Raw genomic sequence first — 26653 nt, forward strand, 5'->3', positions numbered from 1 at the left:
CCTCCTTACAAATGTTTTCCTTTATAGGTAAATATTACAATGAAATAATAACAATAAAGAAAGTAAACATTGGTAAAAGAGATACTGACATTAATGTCTTTCTTCAGTAACCAACACTGTAATTACAACACAAGAAGAAAGTGTGACTGCAAAAAAGAACCACTTGGAAATGCTGTTTAAGTTTGGATAGAGAAATATTGTCTATCTGTGCAAATGTTACACAGCACACAACATCAAACGCAATATATTATTAGACATAAAAGATAAAGGCCTGAGCAATATTAAGACATGAAATAATATTCTTGCATAAGTTAAAAGTGAGAAATTACACAAGACTGAAATGGGGCTTGAAAGCACATTTTTCTGAGGATCACACAGTTAAATTAAAAAAATAGGTCATTTTAGTGCAAGTATGCATATTCATGGACAGACAGATCACTATATGTTTGGTCCCTTTTTTAAGACAAACTACATAATAATATCAAAAATTACAAGAAGGTCACAATAAAAGCTTGCACACAAAGCATAATTTAAATAATGGATAATTTTACAACAAAAGATATTTCAGCTATGGCATACTCATAAGTGTGAAGAAACTTCAGCATTGTTTTTTCACATTTTTAACCTGAAAATCCTATTTTCACCTTTTTGTCAGGCAATATGTATATTACCATGACAACAGATTGTCATAAGTGAAATGTATTGCTGCCCTGTTTTTCATTTGACCAATCGAGTCCTGAGTGGCCACTTCTTTCAGTTTGTCAGCCCTCATCGTGTTTTCTCATCACGTCCGGTTATTTTGCGTATCCATGTGCTAAAGGCAGAGACTTTGGTGTAAACACCAGGGGACTGTTGTGTCCTGCAAGCATGACCCCAGGACGTGACCCCATAAACCACCCAGCCCCCTCCTGGTCGCTCACACACCAACGGACCTCCACTGTCACCCCGGCAACTGTCCACGCGCCTCTCTGACTGGACGCTCCCGGCGCAGAGCATGCGGCTCGTGAAAGCACTGTGGAAATACTGCTGGCAGTGGCGGCGTGGGAGAAGGGACAGCGTGGCTTGCTGTAGGGTCTTTGAGTATGAACGTCCTGGAAAAAGAGATAGGAGTTAAAGGTTTTTGTGATTTCTGGTAGCATTTGAGTATAAAAAAGAATAGGTTTAGTTCAAAATTCAGTGTAGAGTATGGCAGTTCGTACTATTTCAACATCTGCATTGACAATGTTTTCAAAAAAATTTATCAGGACAAATTAGTGTCACATTTTTCACAACTGGATCGATTAGCATAGCATCTAAACGCTTTCCATATATGAAAGTCATTCACAAATGTAATTACAATAATCGAATCATAGCAGTACTTCAGTGCTGCACTTTTCAGATACTCTGTCTGGACTCCTGAGGGTTCATTCACATCGGCAGCTAACCGCAACTAGAACTTATGGCGCTGTGTCCAGTTAAAACTTTTTACAATACCTGGGTTCACTTTTAAGAAATGCACTTTTCATGAGTGCTGCAGTGCATCTCGTCACTTAACGCGTTACCTGGTAAATTTAAATCACACTGGGCATATTGTGCTGACGTGCGCCAAGACAGGACAAATTACTGAAGTCCAACCTGGTAAACACTGCAAGCGTAAGCCGTTGAACCAAAAATAATAGCCAGATTTTTTTGATGTACTTAAAAAAGAACTTTTAGAATAAGAGTAATGTAACATGAATGTACTACTTGATCTTTTGGTACAATAGTAGCATGTACATTTTACGCTCTATATCCCTATTTGCATGCACTATGTAAGAAAAACAAACAAAAGAATGACACATCTGCTTCAGAGACCTCATAAGACTAATATTCCCCAAAATGTGCTTTGTTTAAAATTTAAACACACAAAAGTCACATTTTTAGATCTGCTAATATACAGCTCTGGAAAAAATTAAGAGACCACTTAAAACGATCAGTTTCCCTGATTTTACTTTTTGTATGTGTTTGAGTAAATGATCATCATTATTTTATTCTATGAACTACTGACAACATGTCTCTGAAATTCCAAGCAAAAAATTGCCTTTCAATGGGGTTCAGTGCAGTGGTCGCTTAATTATTTCCAGAGATGTACATGGCAATGATAGAAATTCACAGAAGCCTTATAGTTGAGCAAAAGTCAATAAAGGGCCACTTGTGCTATTTCAAAAAGCTGTTCAGTTCAGTTTATTAATGATGCTAAAGTTCAAATATTATGATTGTCCCGTAATTCAGAGTTTGGGAGCAGCATGAACAGGAGCCATCCTGGCTTTGTGGGGTAGCATGGAAACTTGGGGTAACTACAACTGCAACAAGTCTCTGTTGAGGAGGCGGCATTGTTTTGTCTTGTCTCAGAGGCCACACACCGTCATTAAATATCCATAGCCGCCTTGGCTGGTGAGTGAGTGTGTGTGGAAAATTGCCTGCATGTCTGATATCAGAGGTGGCAGATAGCCAAAGATAAACAGCTGTAGAAAGTAGACACGAAGCCTTGAGTCAGACACTCACTGCTAAACATCACAAACTCTAAATAGCCTCTATGCCCTCACTTAAGTAAAGCAGTAAAACTTTCCCACCTGTTCACCCCAACATGCATATTTTATCAGTTAGGAATCATACGAGCATTAAGAAGATCAAAAAGCATTTCGATGTGTTGAGTACAAGTTGTTACTGCACAGTAAAAGCGTGACAGTGCGCAGGCCTCTGTGATACGTTTGAGGTGATTAATGACACCAGCATGGAATTTAAAGATCGCTAACAGATGTGTGTGTCTGTGCAAGCAAGCACAGGATGAAGTTGAACGAGTGCAATTTACAAGAGACGTTCATTTCTACCATATCTGGATTTGCAATAGAAAAGGCTCAAGAATTTTCAGACGATGTTTTTCTTTTCAGCGGCCTCCCACTATTGCAATTATGTCTTTGTGCATAATTAGTGGTTTATTTTGTTTTCATTTATTAATCTATACTTTCAATCAAAAAATTACTTACTAATACTTCAATTCACATATTTCATATCAAACTTTGTTTTTTAGTGAAATTTTTTATTCTGTTATTGTTATTTGATATTTAAATACACAAGATCTAAATAATCTTGTGTATTTGTCATTATATACGAAGGAACTCGAGACAAACTGTACTACACTTCTACACTTATTCATTAAACTGACCTGTGTCCCCCCAGCCTGTAATGTGACAGTTGCTGGCCTGTTTGAGCACTTTCTCTTTCCTCGTGGGCAGGCAGGCGGGAAGGACATGACGGCTAAACGACACACACTCTCCTGGCGCCTGGCCCACCGCCCCTGGTGACAGGCGAACCAGGGCCAGGTCATAATCGTTGCTGTGGGAGTGGTAGTTCGGGTGCAGGATGATTTGATCAACGCCATACTCCTCTTCATACTCCTCCGGAACAAGGGAGTGGTAGTCCCCCAGTCTGACTTTATACTGCTTGGTGCTGTTTCCATACCTGTGGAAATCAAGAAAGTGTTAGTTTCACATTTTACTTTGCCACCTAAAACTTAAGTGTATTTTCTTGGGAATTTATGTGAGAGAAGAACACTACTATGTGTACAATTGGGAAATAGAAGGAAAATGATCTGTCATTTTGAATATGCACACTGAAGCATGCAATTTTATTCAGCAAACCTGTTTATATATTTCATAGAATAATTTTATTTATATCAGTAGGTCTTTTTGGTTATGCCTCTACCAGATTTGCACAACTAGATACAAAAATGTTTATCCATTATACTCTGCTAAATAGCCCCAGCTGAGTCAGGTTGGATGGAGAGTATCCAACCTCTTACCAGAAATGATCAGCTTTCTATTGCCACAATAGAATTTAGGTCTGACTTTGATGGGGTCATTCTAAGCTCCATCTATTTTTTCCATCGACTCTGCCAAGCTTCCCCGTCTCTCCTTAAGCAAACCGTTCCCAGAGCATGATGCTGCCACCAGGTATAATGAGGGAGAACCAAAACCAAAAGTAAAATTTTATCTCCCGTGTTTGCTCTTCCCTTACATGGCTTGTGACAAATATTTAAACAGAAAAACGTCTTTCTTTTTGTCATTAGATTAATAGATGACCTGTTGATAGAATCTCTCATGTTAGCTGTTACAGCTCACATGAGCTCATCTGTTAACATGCCATGAACTTAACATGGCATGATGTGGTTGGTATGCTGTAGTTTTATGTTCTTGGTAATTTTGAATGATGGATTCAATAGTGCTCTGTCAGCTTTTCACAGCTTGGGATAGTTGATTACCTAACCCTACCAGCTTTAAACTTCTGCATAGCTTAATCCCTGACCTGAATGCTGTTCCTTGCTCTGTGATGCTGATTGTTCACTAAAGGCCTTCACAGAACAGCTCCATTTAGACTCAGGTTAAGGTGACTTCTGAATGCAAATGATTACAATGGATTTTATTTAAGGTTTTCAGAAGAGGATGAAGACAAAAGCACCACATTTTTCACATTTTACTTGTAAATAAATTGGCAAACCATGGATCTTTTTCTTGCACTTGTCAATTATGCTCTGCATTTTGTTCTATCAAATAAAGTCCTAATATAAAGCTGTAGAAAGACAAAATGTGAAAAAGCTTAATACATATGAGGACTTTCTCCCTTTGTACATTCTGAAATCACATTTCAACATTTTAGTGCATCTGCCTTTTAGGTAAGAAGGATTGCACACTTTGTAGCTGTACCTTGAGTTAAACAAACCGATTAAATAGCACAAATTTGTTGCTTTGTGCTTGTGCTGGTTTCATGTGACTCATATGTCTATTATCATCATAATGTTCTCAACAGTCACTTTATTTGTAGCTGTCAGGCACGTTTGGCTTTCTCGAAATGAAGTGGCAGAGATGGAGAGTTTAGCAGGGTGAGCCAGGGACAGTGAAGGATGGAAACGAAAGAAGAGACGAGGAATGAAAGGAGCAGGCCTTTAGACGGAGCCAAGTCTCCACTTGTGTCCAGTTACACACGGCAAAGTGTTTCCGGAAAGATCTCTCAACCAGCGAATGCCAATGTGTTTATGGGGGTGTAGAGACACTACTGGCCAACCGCTTAAGTACATTAAAATTTGCAGACATGTACAATCTTTGGAAAGCTAATAGTGGTTATGGAGTAATAAACGATTCAAGATCCTTTCCTAAAAGCAAATCTACATTTCACTTCAAGCTCTTGTTACTGAAAGTATCTCCTCTATTACTGCTGGCAAAAGCTCTTCTGAACAGATACAATGTATAAATAGACTTAATGTGTTGGCTGCATGTGACCACTGACCTCAGATCAGCTTTTACATCTACTATTGCTAGAGGTCTGGTGAAACAATTTTCTAACTTCAGCACAAATGAAACCTGTGTTTTGTTGATATGTACAGACTGCTTTTTATTTCCAAATTTATGAGTGTTGGTGTGGTTTAGCTTATTTTAGTTGTTACCGCTTATAGAGGTTGTGACCGAGAGAGGGAGGTACCTTTTTTAGCCCTTGTACTCTAGCTTGCATACTGAAGAAGACTTTTACAAGTTGTCATTTGTTTGGAGCTGGAAGAGCAACATGTGATCAGACTGTCAAGACAAAACACTCCAACAGTTTGATCTTTGCAGACTAAGTATCATATTAAGAACAAAAGAAAAAAACAAAAAGCTAGAGAGGCAGCACAATGAGATTAGAAGTAAGCGTTTTCATGGTGTACCATTAAAGTGTGGCTTTAAGAAAATAGCTACTCTCCTAAACTTGCCTATATCTGCAGTGAAAGCAACACAGTGTTTTCTAAAATGATCAGTATCCCTTAAACTTTTTCAGATTTTATCACTTTGCCACCGGTTTTCTTATAATCTTTGAAGAAAAGTGTCCCCCAAAGAATGATATTGATACCATAATGTTATGCTGGCTGTTACCAAACATGATGCAGTGAAGTCAAAAGTCCCTATTTTATTTTTTGCGCTCTCCTACTTAAATGCTGCAAATGACTGTTGGAAGCTGTTATAGCGAGCTGTCAAGACTGACAGCTTGGAGCATGAAAGAGTAATTTAAGGGCAGGCAAAACAAATAGCTTCAAGAGTTTGACCTTTGAAGGTACTTACAACATTCTTACGAAGAAATTTTCATATTGAGCTGAGACATAGCAAAGAGGGATTTTGATAACATAGAACTGAAAAGAGTCATGAAATGTGGTAGTAGAGTGGTGAGGCAGATGCAGTGGACCCACGTTATGGAGAGTAAATTGTGATTTAATGATGAAAATACAAGATTCCAGGCAGCACAGCAAGAGTAAAAGGTAGGAGCTAATCTCTGGTAGCAACTGGTGTAATAATGACAGGAACAGGCAAGAAGATGGCAGACAAGAAAAAGACCTGACAAGGAACAAGGAACACAGTTAGGATTAAATACACAGGGAGACAATCAGGGGAAACAAGGAACAGGTGTAACCAATCAAGGGGTAGACAGGACAACACAATTTAGGTGTGCTCTTAGCATCTGTGAAGTTACAGAATTGAAAGACATAACAATGTCATACCAGTGTTGAATGCAATATAATTTACTCAACACCATGACTCAGTTGGTCAATTATGAAGGTATCCAATACAAAAGCAATACTTAAGGCAATAAGTGTGCAAGCAGCTCAGTAATTACGCACACCATAATAGATAGTATTAACTTTAGACAATGCCTACATGTTTTTTCTCTCCCGTGATGACACTCTCCTAACTTGTTAACTTGTTGGGGGAAGTAATACTCCTCTAAATAAACTACATAATGATTTGTTTAAAGCAAAGGAGAAAATGATTTATTGTTTTTGTACTTATTCACAATGGAAACCAACAAATGTAAATGTTGCTTAATTTTAATCATTTCAGCCAATGCTGAACTTTTATGAAGTCTCATATATTCTGGGAGTTCAAAGTGTCCTTAAATTGCCTCACAAATGCTCTTTATGGTGTTTTTTACATTGGAAAGTAAAGAGCTTTTAATGAAAAACATACATCTGACTGTAAATGTAAGTCCAGTTTCTCAGGGAAGAAACTGGACTTGTAAGTGGAAACATCTGATGTGGAAACGTCAAGATTTATAGCAGTGGAGCGTCTCATGTAGCAAGTTGTGGTTCTACGATTAACTGTAACGACCTAACCTGAAACCTAAGGAAACAAAAAATATTTCTCCTAAGATACATCTTAGCATGTACTTTCTAAGCAGTAACTGCAGACTCTGTGGTTAGTCTTCCTAAATCCTTATTTCGTCTTCAGTCATTGCTTAGTGATTAATTTTATGTTTCTGGGACCATGTGAAGGATCCTGAACCACATGTAACCATGCTTTCTTTCACCTATGTTATGATACAGCCAAATCACCATCAATTATCCTGAAACAGTGTGTTACAGCCTGTGGAGTTAGTTTATTTGAATTTAGGCCTCAGGCATCAACCGAAGGCCAAACATGCTAAAGTTAATGTATGCAGAATCACTGTCACATTTACCTCAATAAAATTATGTTCAGGACTTTAATAGAAAATAGCAAGCATGATAAAGTGTTTGTTTTTTGACCTTTTGAAGCAGTGTGCGGAGGTTAGGACCCAGCATGTGTCAATGAGAGTCCCACCACAAACCAGCCTCCCATCTCCTCGAGATCCTCGCAAACGAATGGCAGCCTGCCAAGGCCAGCCGCCCCTATAAATACAAACACACCCCCACGCACACACACATTTCCTTATCACTAACAGAGCAATTACACAATTGAAAAAAAAGACAAAGAAATTTGCAGGGTCGCATTTAAGATAAACTGAGTTCCACTTAGGCAATGCAACAAATTAGAATTAAATCGGTGCATGTGGCCATTCCACAGATATATGTATAAACAGAGACACAAACAGAAAGCCATTATAGTAACATGAGCACATGATTCATGTTTGTTTGGAGGGGAAACACTAACATGCCTGTCAGAAAGAGTTCACAAGAGGCAAAGTGAAGTATAAACATGCATTTCTGAACCACAGTAATAAGAAAGACATGAGAAGTTCCCTCTGACATCTGCAGAAATATTGCAGATTTACCTTCATCTATGTGCCGTAGGTTTCTCAGTCTATTCTGAATAATTATTTTGATTTTTTTAAATTATATTTGCCTTCATCTTAACAACTCATTCTACAAAACAATTTTTCTGTTTTACTCTTCCCTATAATACCTAAACTTTTCTGCTTCAGAGTTCAAATTTATTCATTACTTTTAAACAAGTAAATTAATATGTTGTTGTTTTTAGGTTCAAACTGGCAACATAAGTTAGAAGTAAAGGTAGCAAAGGGTGTCAGATGAAGAGAAAATATTATTTGAAGATGTTATTTTATCCCAGCTGATTGACAGCTCATTAAAAATTTATTTAAAGTTTTATGACATACTGGTAATTTTATGTGCCAAAAAGAAACAAAATGGTTCTTACATATTAAAAAAATGACAGAGGTTCTTAAAATTAATTTTCCAGAGTTCAAATCACTTTAGATCAAGAGTCTGGAACAACAACTGATGACAAAATAATTTTAAAAAACCCATATATATATATATATATATATAAATTTATGATGTCCTTGATTCTTTTTTGTTTTTTTGATAGCTGTTTTTATTATTTGAAACAACAAATGGGGTTGCATCATACAACTGAGGAATTAAGAGAAAAAAGGAAATAAGAATAATTCAACAAATTTAGCAAAAGCTTGAGAAAAAAATTCACTTGATATGTGGCAACTGTATGAAAGAGGTAAACTTCAAACGTTAAAAAATATGTTAATATTAAATAAATCTCTTATTAACTTAAGTAATAATGAATATAACCAGCAAACTCAAACATTCTTCCATACTTTGTTTTAATTTTTCCAAACAAACCCAAAACTATAAAAAAACAACAAACATTACAGCCATTTCCTGACTTCTCCAGGTACCTTGTTAAAAAATCTGCCTCCTCTGTTGCAATTAGTTTGATATTCATGAAAGGACAAAGATCCCTCTGCAGGTAAAGGAAATTTTATTCATTGTGCAACTTATTAATTCATCAAAAACTTAGATCGATTTAGCTCCGACCCATAAAACCCAGAGCTGGAAACATATTTTACCTTGTGTTTTACCTGGTATTCATTTGCGGCATGTAAACTTGAAATGTGGTCATTTTCTCTGACTGGTTCTCTTTGTTCTGTTATTAATCCCATCTGTCCCCTCCATCTTACCTCAGAGAGTTCTCTCCTCCTATGATCCGACGCTGGCGAGTATGTACGAGACGCAGACCGCAAATTGAGCTGACAGGATCTGAGAGAGACAAAAGAGGAGCCACTGATTGTGTGTTTGAGCGAATGTGTGGAAAGATGATGATCGCTATACCATAAACTTCAGCTCGGATTTTCCTTTTGTTAAATATTTAGACAGGCAAAAAAAATGAGGTTTGAAATTCACCTTTTAGTACAAAATATGAAGCTGAAATCAATTAGAAATATAATTAATTAGGGCTCCTTTTCGGAGTTTGAACATAATGAATGTTAAAATCTAAGCAGTGAGAAAAACCCTTTAGGCACTGCCTTTAACTATGGGAGTTGTGCAGGCCATACCTAGTTTTGTACAAACTAGCTCTTACTGCATGTGTGGCAGTCAGGATGAAACAAAAACATAGATTGACCATTTAACCATCTGGAGGTCTTGCAAAAGTATTTGTGCTCCTTGATTTTTTTTTACATTTTGTCTTGGCGTAACAACACATTTTAACATATTTTATTGGGGTTTTATGTTATAGATCAACACAAAATGGGTCAATCATATATAGCACTGTTCAGTCCATCATCAATAATATGTATAAGATTTTTTTTTTTACTTTTATTGTGTTCGTCTATTAAATAAAACCTTTATAACATACACCAAGATATTCTTCTTTCCAACATGATAAAACTGGAAAATGTTTAGATTTTTTTCACTCAGAGAATTTCGGCATTCTGCTGAGCAGATCACCCAGCTAGTTTTCTTCAGCCATGTCTGTGTTTATTGCACAAGACAGAATGGCAGTGTTTGCTAAACACATTACAGTTTCTGTATAATTCTTCACATAACTCAAATAACTTTATCTTGATAATTTGACTGACCTTTGACCTCTCTGTTGCTGTGCTGCGATTCTCCGTAGTCACAGATGACCCCGGCATCCTCGCTGTGGCGGCAGTTGTGCGTGCCGGGCTTCTGTTTGATGCAGTCTGCCAACGAATGCTCCTCGCCGTTACACTTCACGTTGTCGACGTGAATGGGACCTGTCCCTTCTCCAAAGTATGCCATCACACGAGCCTTTGCAGCACCCCTGTATAAAACAGACTTCATGAGATATAACAGAAGCCTCTGCAACCAACAAAAAAAGGTTGCAAAACAAAAACAGAAATAAAAGAAAACTAGGTGTTGACGATACAATGAGTTGGATGAAATAGTGTGGTATTCCTAGGTTGTGATCTCAACCAGGTTTAACACTTTGACAATTTGACCTAATAGACAATGTGATATCAGGAGCCTTTAGGCTGTGGTTGTGAATGTATGGTCTGTAGCTGTGATTTTAATTAAGATTGAAAAGATAGCTGAAAGAGATTTTCTTATGTTGCGTCCCTGGAGTTTGGTGGGTGACAAGTCCTGTAACTCCAGTCATCCATTGGGGATCTGATGTCTCTTACAAAGTCATCTTGTTATGCACGTGTGTCTCCGACAGCTCCCCGAGCAATACTTAGCATGCAGAGGGTGAACCTTCATGTCACTTGGAAGCAAGCCTAGAAACTGACATCATGCCTCTTTTGTGGGTTTCTCTAACTGCACACACGTGTAATTGATAAAGTAGAATAAAATCTGCTTTCGATGGAAACTCCATGCTGTCCATTGAACAATGTGGACACCTTTCTTTCCAATAAGCATGTTGGTTAGAACATCTGTTTTAACAGTTGAATGGAGAAGTGAATGATGAAGTCAATGTGAAAATGGGGGTTGATGAGTTGAAGACATCTGTGATAATGCAATAAATTCATGAAGTCTTCTAACCAAAATGAATTAACATCCCACCTTTCATGGAAACAAAAGTGAGTTAAGAAAAGTTTCTACATGATTTACTAGTGTAAAAATAATAAATGGTAAAAGGGAATGAGACAAAATTCATTTTCAATGCATAAATGTTTTATAAAAGACTCTTCAGCAACAGAGACCTACATTCTAATACTTACAAAAATAGTCGATTGCATCATTCTATCAATCTGTTTTTTCTCTCCATACAGGGTCCTGCAAATATAATTACCGTATGCATAGTAGAAAACTTAAAAATTGGAGTCTATCAAATGTTGTGTGAGGGTTAATCCTTTTCAGAAATGCTTTTGAAGTAGATCTCTACAAGCTTATCATATTTGGTGGCTGAGGTTTTTGCCCATGTTTCTTTACAAAATAGCTCAAACTGAGTGCAATTATTAGATGGAGAGTGAACAGCAGTTAGATCTTGTCACAAATTTTCAAATGGATTTAGTACTGGATTTAGCATGGCCAAAAAGTTCATTCTCAATTTCTTCTAACCAGAGGACCTTCTTCCACATGTTTGCTTTTAACAGTGAGTTTTTTCTTACCACTCTCCATGAATACCACATTTTGTGAAATCCAACTTTTAGAACTCAACTCCAATGTGTTTAGTTAAAAACACGAAGCAATAAAGTGATAAACATTACAATGTGTCTCATCTTGTTCCTTTTTTTTATTTAAATATAGGCATAAAAATGTTGGTATATATTCCATGTTGATTTGTATTTTACAGAATACTCCAACTTTCAAAATTCCACATAAAAGCATTTTCACATGTATATCAATTCCCTACACATGAAGATGCAAGTTTACAATGACAGTGTGTGCATATTTTATGCCTTAGTCCCTTTAAAACTACTTTCCTTACATCTAGGGACCTCTGTGTAATAAGCTGTCACCACACCCAGCATGACACAAAGGGCAGAAACTAACGTGGCTGTTATACACCTTCAACTTTTTGCCTTTAATTCTTCCAGAGTTATGCTCTCCAGATGTTGTATTGGAAAAGAATATGTCACAGCAGAGTGTAGCTGAGAGTCCTTTTTTTTCTTTTAATGAGTCAGGAAAAATGAAAACCTTTTGTTTTTATTCAGTTCTCCATTGCTGCATCTTCGTTTCTCAAAAGGAACAAAGATGCTTCACAAGTAGGTAAAATTATAATATTAGTCATTTGTTAGTCCTGGCAGTTTCTACAGTGCTTTTTTGTCACACGTTTGACCTCATCAAACAACACAGATAAACATAACCTGATTAAATAAAAATAATAACATTTCAAAAGCTGAGTACATTTTTAAGGGAAAATGCCCATTAAAACCACCCATGTGCTTAATTAGACACTAATTTGTCCCCCCTCTCCTGATCCCCATGGCCATTAGCTGTGTTAGGCAGAAAAATAATGATACAAATTAAACCAGTATGTCCATTTCTGAATGAATAAAAAAATAGACATATTTATGATAAGGTTTTGGATAGGCCTAGTCAAAATCCAGACTTAAAGTTGACTGAAATGCTTTGGCGTAGACATAAACATGCCAATCCATCTTGCACTCCCTTAAATATGGCCAAATGAAAACAATTCTCAAATAGGATTCATCAACAGCAATATGGAAGACTTATCACCACTCAGAACAAACACTTTGTGAATGTTGTTGCCACCACATTGGTTTACACAAGCATTTATTAAGTTTAGAGGGCAATTATTAGCATATAGAAAGCTTCACAAAAAAATGATATATCATCCTAATTTAATATTAGTTGAAGGATTTTTTTCTGCTGACTTGCCTTTAACTCAGTGTGAACTATCTATTTTCTTTTGCTTATTCTGGGGCCAGCTTGAGGGGCCAGCAGCCTGGCAGCAAAGGCCAGACTTCACTCTCCCGAGCCATTTGGTCCAGCTCCCAAGTGGCCCGAGTGGGAATGCCTTGGGATTCTCATTGCATTCTCTTCAGCTGGACTGGGAATGCTTGTTGATTCCCAAGGCATTCCCAGTCCAGCTGAAAACCATGGTTCTTCCGGCATGCCCTGGAAGCAGCTCTAGTAAGCCCTAACTCACCAAGGAGGCGTCCAGGAGGCATCCTAACCAGATACCAAGCACCCCTCAACTGGCTTGTCTTAACAAGGAGAAGCAGTGGTTCTACTCTCAGTGCTTAGATGGCTTGCCTGTAACTCAGCAAGAACTACTGTTAGGATATTTGTGATCGAGTTTGAAGTGGAAAAAACATTCCAGACAAAGAAACATAAGCCACATGCCAGATCTAAAAGGTGCTGATGGATTGTGCAAAAAGAGTAGGGAGTCTGAATTCACTTAGCTGAGCCTAATGTAAAAAGTGATGATGTTCCAAAGCCACAAAATCAAACTAAGTATTTCTCCAGAATTTGAACCTATTTCCAACATCCTGATCTTGACCACAACTGCAAATTAAAGGTTTAAGAAAATGCTATAAGATTTAGATGACTATGAAAGACGATATCTTGCTGCAACGCGTGCTGTTCCCATTTAATGTAGATTAGCTGCTTTATGCATCTTGGATAAGTGGAAACGTACTACTAAAGAGGGTCAAAGTAAAAATAGTTTTTTGTATATTTAAAGGCTCCGATCTAATGTTATTGAAATAATGAAATTATGAATGAAGTTAAACTGCATATAATTACATGTCTGTATTATTGTTTCTGTAAATATTAAAGCCACAACATTTACAAATTATCAAAACAAATAGTATATATACAAAGACTTTACTTGCTTGTTCTTTAATGTCTTCTTAGCAAAATCCGTTCTACTGTCCAACTATACTACAGTTATTCTGCAACAAAATACCACATTTGGTATAAATTTGTAGGAAATAAATTTCCTACAAATTTATTTGTAGGAAATAAATTTCCTACAAATTTATTTGCAAATTTTTGCATCATTGGCAATAGTACCCGTATTCAAGTTTGTATTTCTTTGAGAACTGCTAGTTCAGCCTAAGCAGATTACGGTACTCATTGCTACTCTGGCTTGTGGAGGCAGGAAAATTGTTAAACTGAGCATTTGCAAATACTAACTGAGAGTTAGAGGTAGGTTTTAAAGACCTACCTCTTTGTAGGTCTTTAAAACCCAACAAAATAAGGAGCCTAATGCATTTTTGTCACAGGTCAGGCTGGAATTTTACATATTTAAGTGCTGTGTGTGACACTGAGACTTCCAAACGACAAACAATATATCTTACTTGAGTAAACCACAGGGGATTTCATGATATGCTGTTTATAGCCTTGTTTCTAGAAGTACAAAGCTGTCATAGAGGCAATTTCCAAATATCAATACCTGTAGCCCAGCTGCCTACACACCACCTCAGCATCTTGATCAGTCCATCCATCATCACAGACAGTCCCCCATTGTCCAGACAGAAAGAGCTCAACCCGACCTTCCCTGGAGCTTTCCCCTCCCACAAGCCGTACAGGGATACCTGGAAAAAGGACACAAAGCAGCTCTATTAAATCTAGACTGATTTATGACCAAATATGAAAAGACTTTAGACGGTTTTAGAAAACTGTACAAGGTATTGTAAGGACAGGATTTCCAGTAAGGAACCCAGTATTTTCACACTTAAGAAGCACTTTGGTGATAGCAGGAAAAATAGTTCTGCTGACATGAAACAGTTTCTACATTTGCCTTAATTTAGGCTGTGACAATGATAAAGATTCATTTCTACTTGCCGAAAACACTCCAAACAGAGTTTGGGAAGGTTCAAATGAACTACTCATGCATTCCTGACAAACCTGATCCTCCAGGGCAGAATGTTTCTGTAAAGGCAGCTTGAGCTAACACGTACTTTACAGGGTAGTAGTTGGCACACCTGTCTGTGTTCTTACAGAAATGTTAATTGTGTGTGTGAGCATGGAATGGGAAACTCCCAAAGTCTTTTCAGTCTGTGACGAGTATTTATTTTCCTTTGCTCTCTGCTCTTTCTTCGATCTGTCTTGTTCTGTCTCTCTCAAAGGTTATTCACACACATGCACAAACACACCGTCTTTCACATCAGTCAGAGTTTTATGTTGACTGTTACTGGGTCAGCACACTTGCTCAAACATATGCACGTACATTGATGCCATCTGAGTAGACACTAATGGGTTTTCCGTGTGGAGATTTAACCTATCAGTTTACACTCTTACTAAGTCTAAGTTTGGACAGACGTTCTGATGTTTGCTTTGAGAAGAAATAGGTTGTGAGAATGTTTTAAAGCTATTGAACATGTGCAAGCTGGATGTTGTAGACAGTAAGTTCAAGGATAACACAAACTTTCTCTTTGCAGCCTTCATCATAACTGCAACAGACTTTAACATTTTAAAAAAAATCTTGTGGTTTCAGAGAACAATAGGGGTGAGAGATTAAAGCTGAGGAGAAATGTTTGCTTCTCAGTCAGTGCTGGTGAATGAGGAAATTCTGATGTGCTCCTGCTCAGAAACAGAAACACTTCTGTTGCTATTAACTAACACACACACATTCATTTGTGTTTCCATCATCTACTAACTTAAGTCACTTTCCAAAAGATGTGATCCTCTCTGTTAATTTGATAGCAATCAAATTTATCAAGAACAAGCAATGACAGAGAGCTCTCTCATAGCTTGTTTTAACTTAATGCTGTTGAGGAAAATATTGTAGATCATACAAAGAAACCTTTCTGAGTCACAAATATGAATATTGCACAGCTTTAGAAGTAAGTGAATTTGCTATATTATTAACTCTATTTCAAATCATGAACAAATGAAATACTGTAAATGCTTGAAACCTTGACCTCAGATGTACTAAAGATTTGCCGAATATCCTGAATAACTGGGTTTGTGCCTGGAAAATAACTTATTTAAAATAAATCTAAATTCCAAGAGTGATTAAATTGTGTTTAAAATTTTGAGTAAATATTAATGAGACTTGTTGCCATGATGAGTGTAAACTTACTTCTGACTATGTGTCTCAACATCAGTGTAAAAGTGACTGAAACACCCAAAATACAAAAGAGTGCCACCATTCAGAAACTGATCAAGCTGAAGTTATTGAACCACACTTTCTCTTTAGCAGTATTTCAGAAATGAAACAAGTCCCCAAAAATGAATTCAACAAAATACAATATACTGAACTTTGTTTAACCCTCTCTCCACTGTATGTAGGCTCTATAAGTCACAATCTACCTCTACACACCACCAACACAAAGCACCGATGTTCCCACAAAACTCTGTGTTATGATTTCTAACAAGGGTGAAAGAAGGAGAGAGTTCATAGCACTGCCTGGTTGATCTGCTGTTAATTCATTTCCAAAATAAACCCAGACAAATCTCCCTGTGGCATGCTAGGAGGGGAAGGAGAGAGCTGTACACATACCAACAAACACTAAAACATAAATATACTCACATACATATTGCACTTCTAAAACACATATTCAGTGGGGGTTTGTGGGAAGAAGCAGTTCTTCTGATTCTTTCCCAACATTACCTCCTAAAACCACATACTGAAAACGCCATCTCTCTTCCTTTGAGCTTCATTATACTTTCATACAGAACAGCCATGTGAAATCTAAATTTACTTTCTTATATTCCTTTCTAGTCTTATCACAACTTTACTGGTGCCAGAAAGTTGCAGTCACAAATATGATTAACAATGCTACATTCAACATTTCTCCTTGTTTAGCTGCTTATGATACGTAAATCTCTTCTGATAAAGAGTTGCAACTACATGGTGACAAAGCTGCTCCAGTAGGTTGTAGAACAACACTGGTGCCGGGTACAATTTTGTCTTTTTAGTCTGATGTGTGGAAACTCTGTGTATTACCTATTTAACATTTGCAATGAGTAGGTCTAGTAAAGTGATTTCACAAGGAGCGCTGAGAACGGTGAAGTGAAACCACAGACTGCAGCGATTACGATTAATGACCTCACCTTCCTTGTGTCACATTGAGAATGTTGCCTTTCCTCTAAGTAATCTGAAATCTAATTGTCTCCAGGTTCAGTTTGGTAAAGATCTTACCAAACTGAACCTGAACCTTACCAGGGACATGGTCCCTGGTAAAGATCTTAGATCAGATCAGCTTGTGTTTTCTTTTCCAGTAAACTGCCTACGAGCAACATTCAGGTTTAGGGTGTCTGCAGATGATTCGGATTAATGCTAACAATCGCTAATATGTTAGTGACAAAAAATGCTATAAACTGGGGTTGTACAATTAGAGATACATGTATTCATTTCTTTGCAAAAGTTTGACTTTTTTAACAGTTTGTTCTGACATAGTTACTAACATCAATGTAGCGTACTGTATTGAAATCTAATTTAACAAATAAAAGTACTAGTGTACAATTTCATGGACAAGAATTTCTGGGTTTTTTTATATAGATTTTAAAATTGTTGAATGCTTTTGTTTTCATTCTCTTATACTCTGACATCCCTCAATAAAATGCAGTAGTGAAAAACTAATGCTGTAGATCACCCTAAACACACCATATCCCATTGCTTTCTTATGTAGCATGAGAAAGCAACGTCATGATTTGGGGATGCTTTTTTCAAATGCACAGCATATTTTGGAGATTTGTGAAAAAATATAAAAACTGTGTATCATTTTTCTTTTTTTGTTAAAGAAAGTAGCCTATTAAAAATACTAAAAGGCTGAGGACTGCACTTTCTTGTAGCCTATTGGTTATTCAACATGTACTCTTTTAAGCAGCCGACACATATAAGATGAAAAACTAATGACCTAAAACAATACATTCCTTTTAACTTGTTGAAAACTGATGTGGATTTGAATGATTTGAAAAAGGCATCTTAATGGTCCCTAAAATATTACAGAACCCTCAGTTTTTTCTGTGCATATAAAAAATTTTGAGACACACCATCATCATTTCTTGAAAGAAAATACTTGTTCAGCAACACCTTTATGGAAACCACTGCCATGCCGGAGTTGTAAATTAACTTAAACTTCTTCATAAAGTCATCAATAATATACTACTTTCATGTATGTTAATATAATGACACTAATGTGTTTAGTTGGATTTCAGCTGGTTTCAGCTATAGTCGGCAACATCTAATCACAATCGCAAGAATTCAGAAAACTTTCCTGCACCCTTCCATCCCAAAAATAAGTTATGCATGACAGTGAGATAAAATACTTTCTTACTAGCTGGCGGACTGTCTGCACCTTGTTCAGAGCTGCAGGCGATGTTAACATCTTCGTGGTGTGTGCAGTCATGGCGGAGCCACTCCCTTCTGTTGCACAACAATAGACTGGGTTCTTTTCCTGTGCAGCTCACATCGTCCAAAAGGATTGGACCTGACCCCACCCCAAACCGTGGAACTGGGTTCATGTCGAGTCCTTCAGAAGGGAGCGTCTCGCCCACCCTGCCATGTAATATATAGGTCATACATCCACAATTAAAACCATATTTAAATGATTTGATTTGATTTAAATCATAAGTGAGACTAAATAAATATGTCAAATTACCTGTAACCAAGCTGTCTACACACAACTTGAGTGTTTGACTCTGTCCAACCATCATCACACACCGTCCCCCACTGACCATGGTAGAAGATTTCTAAACGTCCCTCGTGGCTTCCAGCTCCCCCAGCCAACCTGATGGTACCATCTGTCGAGATGGAAAGACAAAAGAGCAAAGCGCTCGTGTTGATTATAGTTTTGCATTTTTTGAAGAGTTTACTTGTTTCATGTTAAAGATGGTCGTAGATGTGATTTTTATTTAGTTATTCTACTAACTTTGCAGTTTTTTGTACTCTGATTCCATGATTTTTTGTGAATTATTTTGTTGGGATCAACACTTTTTTATTCTAGATATCAGGTTGTTTATCTTTTTTTTGTTGAACTAATATGTACGGCCATATTTTCTCTTACACCCTCACCTGTCAAGTCAAAATTATCCCTAAGGGTTTGATAGACTGTGAGTAAATGTTTCAACAGGAAGAGGTGTAGCTTCACATGAAAGTTCAGCTATCATGACAAATGTCAGTTTATTGATCACTTTTGAATGGGAATCTGCTGATTTACCTGTAAGAGGACTGCAGGACACTCCAGCATCCTCAGAGTGCAGACAGTTGTGCTCTCCCCAGGCACTTTTTGGACACTGCTCCAAAGTGAGCTCATTGCCTGAGCAGCGCACCTCGTCCAACCAGACGCGGCCTGTACCTTTGCCAAAATGTGCTTGGCTCCAAGCTCTCGCAACTCCACTGAAAAGAAAACACAAAGTCCAGAAAATAAATGGTTTGCCCTGCAGTAACTCTAATGCGGTGCAAAATTGATGTGGTGACAAATAGTGCCTCACAAGGTTTAAGTATGATACAGCTCATATTTAAACTGTATGGCACAGTCATTGTGCATTTTAGATTTTTAAACAAAAAAAATAATTGTCACATAAGATTGTGTAAATCACAACCATTGCAGCACATTTGCAGAGAATATAGAATTGCTAAATATGCATAACTCCATGGTGCGAGAATCCATGCAGGAACAATGAGACTGATTCACTGTTTGACTCCCAGATGTTCTTTACTCCTCACTCCTCTCTCTGTGTCTGAATGGAAAGAATACTTGTCATACTTTCAGAGGCGCATGGAGAGAAAGATGGCTCACCACCCACATTTATTCTGCTTCATTTTCCTTCTGTCATACGTATTCCTCAATACTCAAAATGTGCATTCCTATCTATAGCAGTGCAATTTGTTAGTAAAGGTTCTGGATTAAAATAAATAAATAAAAAAAAACATAATTTGTTTGTGTGTGTGTTGCCTTACTTTTACCTCAACCCCAACTGTCGACACACCACCTCTGCATCACTGTCGTCCCATTGGTCATCACATATGGAACCCCACTGTCCTGCGTGAAAGACCTCAACCCTGCCTTCTGACTCTGATTGACGTCCAACCAACCGTAAAGGAAGGGTCCCAACCACTAATGTGCACACAAAATGAAGTTCACAATTTTACACACATCTTTATACCAGGATCTTTGTATCTTGACTCATTAGTATCTTGACTCTTTATAAAAGCATACACACTTGGACTTTTGTTGATTTTGCTATATAAAACCCAGAATTGGGGATATATTTTATTGGGATTTTAATTGATAGACATACACAAATTAGCACAAAATTGTTAAATGAAAGTATGTTGAAAAAGGGTGGGAGGTGGCACATTAGACAGGTTAGGGATAAAGTTCTGGGTTACAAAACTATTGACAAAGTGTAAAACATCACACAGTTAACAGTGAAAATTGAATGTTATATGACACAAGTAACAACTTACCAATACATAGCTGTCTTCCTAAACTAATAACTGGCTAAGAAGAGCATTCAATAAAGAAGCAGCCAAGAGATCTGTGGTAAATTAGGTCAATTAGGAGGATCATGGGCGTCACAATAATTCTGTGTAAATGGGACGTGTCCCCCTTATATTAGAAAAATATTCAGTTGGACCCATCCGAGAGTAGCCTGGCCATTGCCTTCCTGTGCAACTGTGCTCGAAAAAAGTTCTAGCACTTTGCGTGTGTGTGCGTGAGTGTGTGAGGAGGCATACTTGAGCATGCACCAGGTTATGCAGGTCTATCAGACAAAGTCCAAATAAAATGCATTGAATTGTGAAGTTGTATGGACATAAAATGAGAAAAACGTTGTGTGAATACTTTTGCAAGGACCGGTCAATCCTAAGGATTATTATTGAGTATTTTAGAACTGTGAGGCTTTGCTGGCTTTTCAGACCTACTTTTATTCAAGCAAACATCGATACATCAATCCCAGAATCATTCCTAACACATGAGGCAGGCCTACCCCTCTGTTGGGTGCAGGTAACCGCTGCAGCCAGAGAACACTCCTCGCCCTTCCAGGTAGTTTTGGGACACTGGAGCAGGTCTGGCTCTTCTCCCTGACAATGAACCGCCAACCAGTGAAGCCTGGCTTGTTGGCGGCGAAACAAAGGAACTGCACGAGCAAGACCAGACACCCTAAGAGGAGATTGTTGGGCACATAGGTTATTTGTGCAAAACAAAACTAACATCAGTAGCTTCGATTGGACTTGTTAAATGCTAAACAATTATACGTATAAAAAATTTATTTCTTGCTATGTGATAAGAAATCAATTGGAAATTCAGTATGTCCATCCCGACATTAGGTTTACAGGCCTCTAGGAACTGGTTGCTGTAATCCTCAGTTTCCAGTTTGCTCACCAGCAGCTTTCAATAACTTAGCATGGGAAAGTCATCAGCGAGACTTCCAGCCATTATATATGGCTGACATTTGCCCTCTCTCCTTTTGACTGTGTGCTTTCATTGACTTCTGTGTGAATGCACACATGCTGCACAGACCTGCATTCGTATCAGAATGCGGGTCTGTGCTGGTGTTAGTGACAGCATGTGTAGCAAGCATATAGAGTGACTGTGTTTTCCAGGGAAAGCAGATTCCTCATTCGAGCAAGTATGCCCCATATTATGAACACATCTGATATGAATAACTGCTTTACAAGCTCCCCCAAGACCTTTCTCTGGCATAGCTATACCTCATAGTTAGAACCACGAGACAAGTCGCACGCAAAGGTCGGCTGGGGAAAGGCGTGAGCTTGCAGCAATGTAAATAACTGAGCTAATTAAATACCTAAGGGGAAAAAGGGCAAAGGGATGTAAAGGTCATAAAAGAAAAGTACACACACTTTGGAAAGAAATGAGAACAGTTCCTAGAATATATGTCTGATGAGTTGCTAACAGCAGCCCCAGCTTGAGAATTTCTAACAGATGACAGATATTGATTCCCCCTTCGCACCTGTGTTTGAACACATATGTGGGAAGACAAGGCAGCAAACAAACACAAGTGAATGCATGCATGCTGCTGGCTCTCACCCCTCGTCCAGCTGTCTGCAGACCACTCCGGCATCTTCGTCCTCCCAGTCGTTGCCACAAACGGACCCCCAAACTCCTCCCAGATACACTTCTACCCTGCCATCAAGCTTGGAGCGACCTCCTTGCAGACGGACTGAGCCTGGGGTGGAGAAAAAAATAAGAGAAAAAAAATCGTGCAAAGTTAGAAAACCGTTAACAACAAGGTGCGTGCTAAGTGTGGAGACATTAAGGTTCAGTCATATTTGCAAAGAACAGATAACAAAAAAAAACAAAAGACTGTTTTTTTAAAAAAAAAATAAAACCACATCAATATCTAGGAATGAGACACCTATAGGGATTATTGTTCTGTACGCGAAAAAAAATATTAGCTTATCTCATGTGCTTGCCATGCCACAACTTCTCCACAAAAAAAGCTAAAGCAATAACTGTTTGTTGCAAAACTTCAACAAGACAAGAAAAACAAGCTTGATTGATTTTTGAGTATTTCATACAAGAGTAAAAAGGCAAGACAAAGGAAGACAGAACAGAGGCATGTGAGTTTGTCCTGGCAACATAAAATGACTCACGATTGTGCAATTGTGAGTGATTTTTATGTATCATAATTCACTTTTGAAAGCACAGGCGTCATGTTGTCTTGTTAGTGTGAATGCTGTAGGCATCGCCACTTAAATATTTCTGCATAATTTGTGTTATTTCAACCATTCAACTTTTATTATATTCTGCTTATTCAGGACATTAAAACTGTCTTTTCATATTGACATCTTATGAAATATTCAGCTTTCTGTAATCATCTCCGGCCCCTTAGAAATGAATGGAACATTCCATAATTTTTTAAAATTCAGCTACAACTGTGGCGCTCTTTCACAGGTAATTACTTCCACATACTTTCAGACAGAAATACATTTCAAATTTCTAAGTGTAGTCACAACCTTCAACTACTCCTGTTTATTTCAGCTTTTTTATATCTTTTACAGGTTTTATGAAATCACTCTTCAAGTTTTTGTTTGCATTATGCTCAGTCTTCAGAAAAAAACAAACAAAAAAAAAAAACAATGGCTCTTTAGCTCTGAGGATTCCAATAAAATCCTTCCAACCCTTAAGAAAAATCAAAATCCATCCCTCCTTTCAACCCTTATTCTAAACTTCTTCCAATACACCATAACACCATAATACACTGTAACTCCTCCACTCCTTATAACTCAGCTGGCTTTAGCTTTTTAGCTCATAAACTATTGTTATTGCATTTATAATACTCTTTGGGTGGGATTTTTGCATTGACCAAAAGTTTTCACTCCTCTTCTACAGTTTTTCTAGTTGCATTTTACAGACTTTATTCTGCTGCTTCAGCCTATGTCTTCCATTCTTGGAAGTCTTCTGCAGTTGACTTCAAATGCTTCTCCAATTCTCACTAAAAATATTCAGCTTACAGCATTTACATTGCATTTTTGCAGGAAATGCACATTTTTCTGGTTTGATACTGCTCTACAAATTTGATTTCATGCAGAATTTAGGGAAAATACATTATGGTAGTATGTTTTTAAATGGACCTACATCCTTTTATGAAGTGCATGTAAACTGACTTTTATTTCATCCTTTTCAAAAACAATAATACAAAATAAATACACTTTATTTGTAGTAAAAAAAATATTGTTTTGGTAAATTATTAGTAGTACTTTGTCACAGCACTGCATACTTTAATGGAAAAAATATAAGCTTTCTGTAGAAACTTGTTCATTTAAATGCCTTTAGCACATTTAGATAAATGCAGATCTTGTACAAATGATATGTTAATATTACAAAGAAAAACTAAGAAATATTGTCATTTTTGTGATCATGTAGAAGCTGATATGGTACAGTACACTGCACATATTATTTCTTTAGCTAGTATTTTTTGCATGCTTGTTCTTCAAATGTGTGTCTTTCTATCTTTCTCCATTTTAATATGGATGACTTGAACAGCCAAGTAGGTAGATCTGCTAAAATAGTCAATGGATGAATGAATGACAAGAAAAAACCTGGTACCTTGCAGCAAAAAGGATCAGGGCTTGGGCTCTTTCTGCTTGCAATTTGCATATCTTGCCTATGAATTTTACACTTTATTTGAAGGAGTAAAGAGGTACAATAAGAGCTGCTTGAGGTCCAGTATATGGTGAGCTATGTCATAAACTTCTGCTGGTTCACTGTGTTTTATCAAATCCAAAGTCAGCCCTGTTGAACGAACCCGGGGCTTTTTCAAGAAGACGATGATGCAATAGTTCAATCTAAAGGAGCCACAAATGAGTTCTAACATACTGTACAGCACATATAATTTATTTTTTGACAACTGAATTTAGGTCTCAGGTCTCATAAATAAGCCATTATGTTGCAAATTAACAAAAGTCAACACTTCTGTACATGCCACTTTCTGCATAATGAATCTCTATAATGAGTTTCACCTTTTGAATTATTGAGATAAGTTAACATTTTGACATTCAAATTTATTGACATGTACATTCCAGATCTTTTCTTTAATAAGAACAAATAACGTGTTTTTAATGATAAATTAAGAAGATACAATGTCTATGGGTATGCCTGTGCTGACACAACACCAATAAACTGGGTAGGGAGGTAAAGGTGTGACTCTTTTTGCTTTCTGCAGATCTGAACTTGCTGCAGAGAAAACTCTGTTAGAGGCTTTCCTCATTTTGTAACACAGAAAACAAAAAAACGCCTCAAATAGAGACACTGCTTAAGTATTCATTAAGCTATAACAATTCAAAGATGCATGGTTTGCTGTCGCCATTTTTCAGTAACAAACCACGTTCTTCCACCTAAACAAATACACTTATTAATTATCATTGATACTACGCAAATAAATAGTACACGTGCAGTCATAAAGGACGCCCCGCAGGCACTGCGCTGCACACCGCTGGAAAACATCTGCAGACTCCTCTCTCCATCAGCTCAAAAATACCAACACAAAACAGAATAGAAGGTGTCTTTTCTTTTCTTAAAGAAAAGACACTTTCTTTTTTTAAATAATTAATCAGATTACTTGAATTATGCGTGTTTACGTCTGCTGGTCATGTCACACAAAAAAGCATTTAATTGGCAATAAGCTGCATGTTTACCATGTTTACAGTCGCAGTACCCCCAGTCAACTCTGCCTTTGTGGTTCCTAAAAAAGCACCAGGGACGGATCCTGCCGTCCGGGTTGCGGCAGTGGTTGTGCTCTCCTATCCCTTTGCCCGGATAGCGCTCTTTGAATCCGGCCACCTCCGTCCAGTTCATGCACCGGCTGGCGGACTCGGTCACGTCGATGGCTCCCCGGTATGAACCATCCTTCCCCCGGCTCCGTGCGCAGTCTGTGAACGGCAGGATGAATGAGGGGAGGCTGCTGGAATAACAGTCGCTCGCAAACACAAACACGACCACTGAGGCAAGAAACGCCGCACTCATGTTAGGTCTGTGAGCAGAACAGCTGATATCGGCGGAGATCTAATTCACTCATCAGCTGACGGGTTCCCACTCACCCAGTCAGCTTCAGCGCTTTGCACTGGGAAGAGAGTGTAAGAGGAAAACGACCAGGATGGATCCTTTTTGCGTGGGCTGATGGGGAGGAAACTCACCGAGGGGAAAAAATGGATTAACGTCAGTGATTAATCGAATAAGTTCATTCATGTTTATTCTGTACCACACCTACCGGTGAATTTAAAGATTAAAAGATCTGACAAAATAACTACAGCTTAATAAATTTGAAGCTTTCCTTTTTCGGACACTGTGATGTTCAGTGCAAATGTTTCCCCCCCCCCCCCTTCTTGACGTTATGGGATTTCCTCTCTAATCTTCCATAGACAATGTGATCACACGGCATCCTGCTGATCTGTTGACAGATATTTGGGTCTGAACTTTAATGCAGTCAGACCACTTGCATCATTTTATAGATTGAGATGTATCTACTAATGCGGTGTAACAACGATACATCTCTATAGATATGTTTTAATCTGCTGCTTCTCGCGTTAATAGCAAAAATAAAACGAGGACTTGCATATTAATGAACGAGCCTTGGAAAAGTTTATTAATAACTTATAGTAATTAGGCATAAATATGACCTAGTTTTTAATTTGTTATGCTTTGATCATGTGGTCATGTCTAAGCACTGAGCCATTATTGTTCATGGACCAGAGGAGGCTGCTTGTTATGACCAAGTAGTTTTGCCTATTAAAGCTTCCATCTCAAGGAACATTAAACGGCTATATTCAACATCGGACAGTGAAAATATATTGAAATGTTTAATGTTCCCTAAATATTCTCAGAAGATTACAACTTTCACAAAGTAACCTTTTACTAAACTTCAAATCAAATCATTCCCTATAGGTTCTAAAAAATATGTCTACAATGTTTACAATACAACCCTAATGAAAACCATTAGTGTAGAATTTCCTAAAGATCCCCCATCTTATCTACAATGTCCCATTTAAAGATCGTTTGGGGAATTTTGCCCTAAGGTCTTCTAAAGAGAATTCACCTCCTTCACAATGTAACTTCTTCCTCTTGCTTTATGACCCCTGGAAATAGGTACCAGCTCCCCCTTGATCTTGCAAAGATTAGCAGGTTCAGCCAATACACGGATGGAAACCCTTCAGAGAATAATTTCCTAAATGTTTTTTTAGGGAATTAAAAAACTTTACTGTGCAGGACAACTCCTGCACAGGAGTAAAATACTTTCACTGTTTTATACAGTGAA

General features: G+C 37.7%; 1 protein-coding gene across 3 annotated transcripts; it reads right to left on the reverse strand.

Moving 5' to 3' along the window:
• Positions 1 to 25520, reverse strand: prss12 (serine protease 12). 3 transcript variants are annotated; one of them, XM_032563678.1, is made up of 14 exons: positions 25440 to 25520; positions 25038 to 25271; positions 21928 to 22066; positions 20867 to 21039; positions 19842 to 19992; positions 19093 to 19271; positions 18535 to 18676; positions 18211 to 18431; positions 14379 to 14520; positions 10129 to 10334; positions 9229 to 9307; positions 7562 to 7684; positions 3185 to 3480; positions 1 to 1091 (listed from the first exon to the last, which is right to left on the reverse strand). In XM_032563678.1, exons 2-14 carry the CDS (start codon positions 25195 to 25197, stop codon positions 769 to 771), a joined length of 2334 nt encoding a protein of 777 aa, XP_032419569.1. In that variant the 5' UTR covers positions 25198 to 25271; positions 25440 to 25520; the 3' UTR covers positions 1 to 768. The 3 variants fall into 3 exon arrangements, with proteins under 3 accessions (XP_032419569.1, XP_032419567.1, XP_032419568.1); XM_032563676.1 differs by having other exon boundaries at positions 25038 to 25506; XM_032563677.1 differs by having other exon boundaries at positions 18232 to 18431; positions 25038 to 25505.
• Between the last annotated feature and the right edge of the window lie 1133 nt (positions 25521 to 26653).

Source organism: Xiphophorus hellerii, chromosome 5 (assembly GCF_003331165.1).
Source record: "Xiphophorus hellerii strain 12219 chromosome 5, Xiphophorus_hellerii-4.1, whole genome shotgun sequence".
NCBI classification, from domain to species: Eukaryota; Metazoa; Chordata; class Actinopteri; order Cyprinodontiformes; family Poeciliidae; genus Xiphophorus; species Xiphophorus hellerii.

Coding starts and splice junctions, on each gene's coding strand:
- prss12 (XM_032563676.1), bottom strand. CDS start 25,365: ATGAGTGCGGCGTTTCTTGCCTCAGTGGTCGTGTTTGTGTTTGCGAGC. Junction 19,272..19,841: donor TGTCGACAGTTGGGGTTGAG/GTAAAAGTAAGG, acceptor TTTTCTTTTCAG/TGGAGTTGCGAGAGCTTGGA. Junction 1,092..3,184: donor TACAGGCTGGGGGGACACAG/GTCAGTTTAATG, acceptor CTCTTTTTCCAG/GACGTTCATACTCAAAGACC.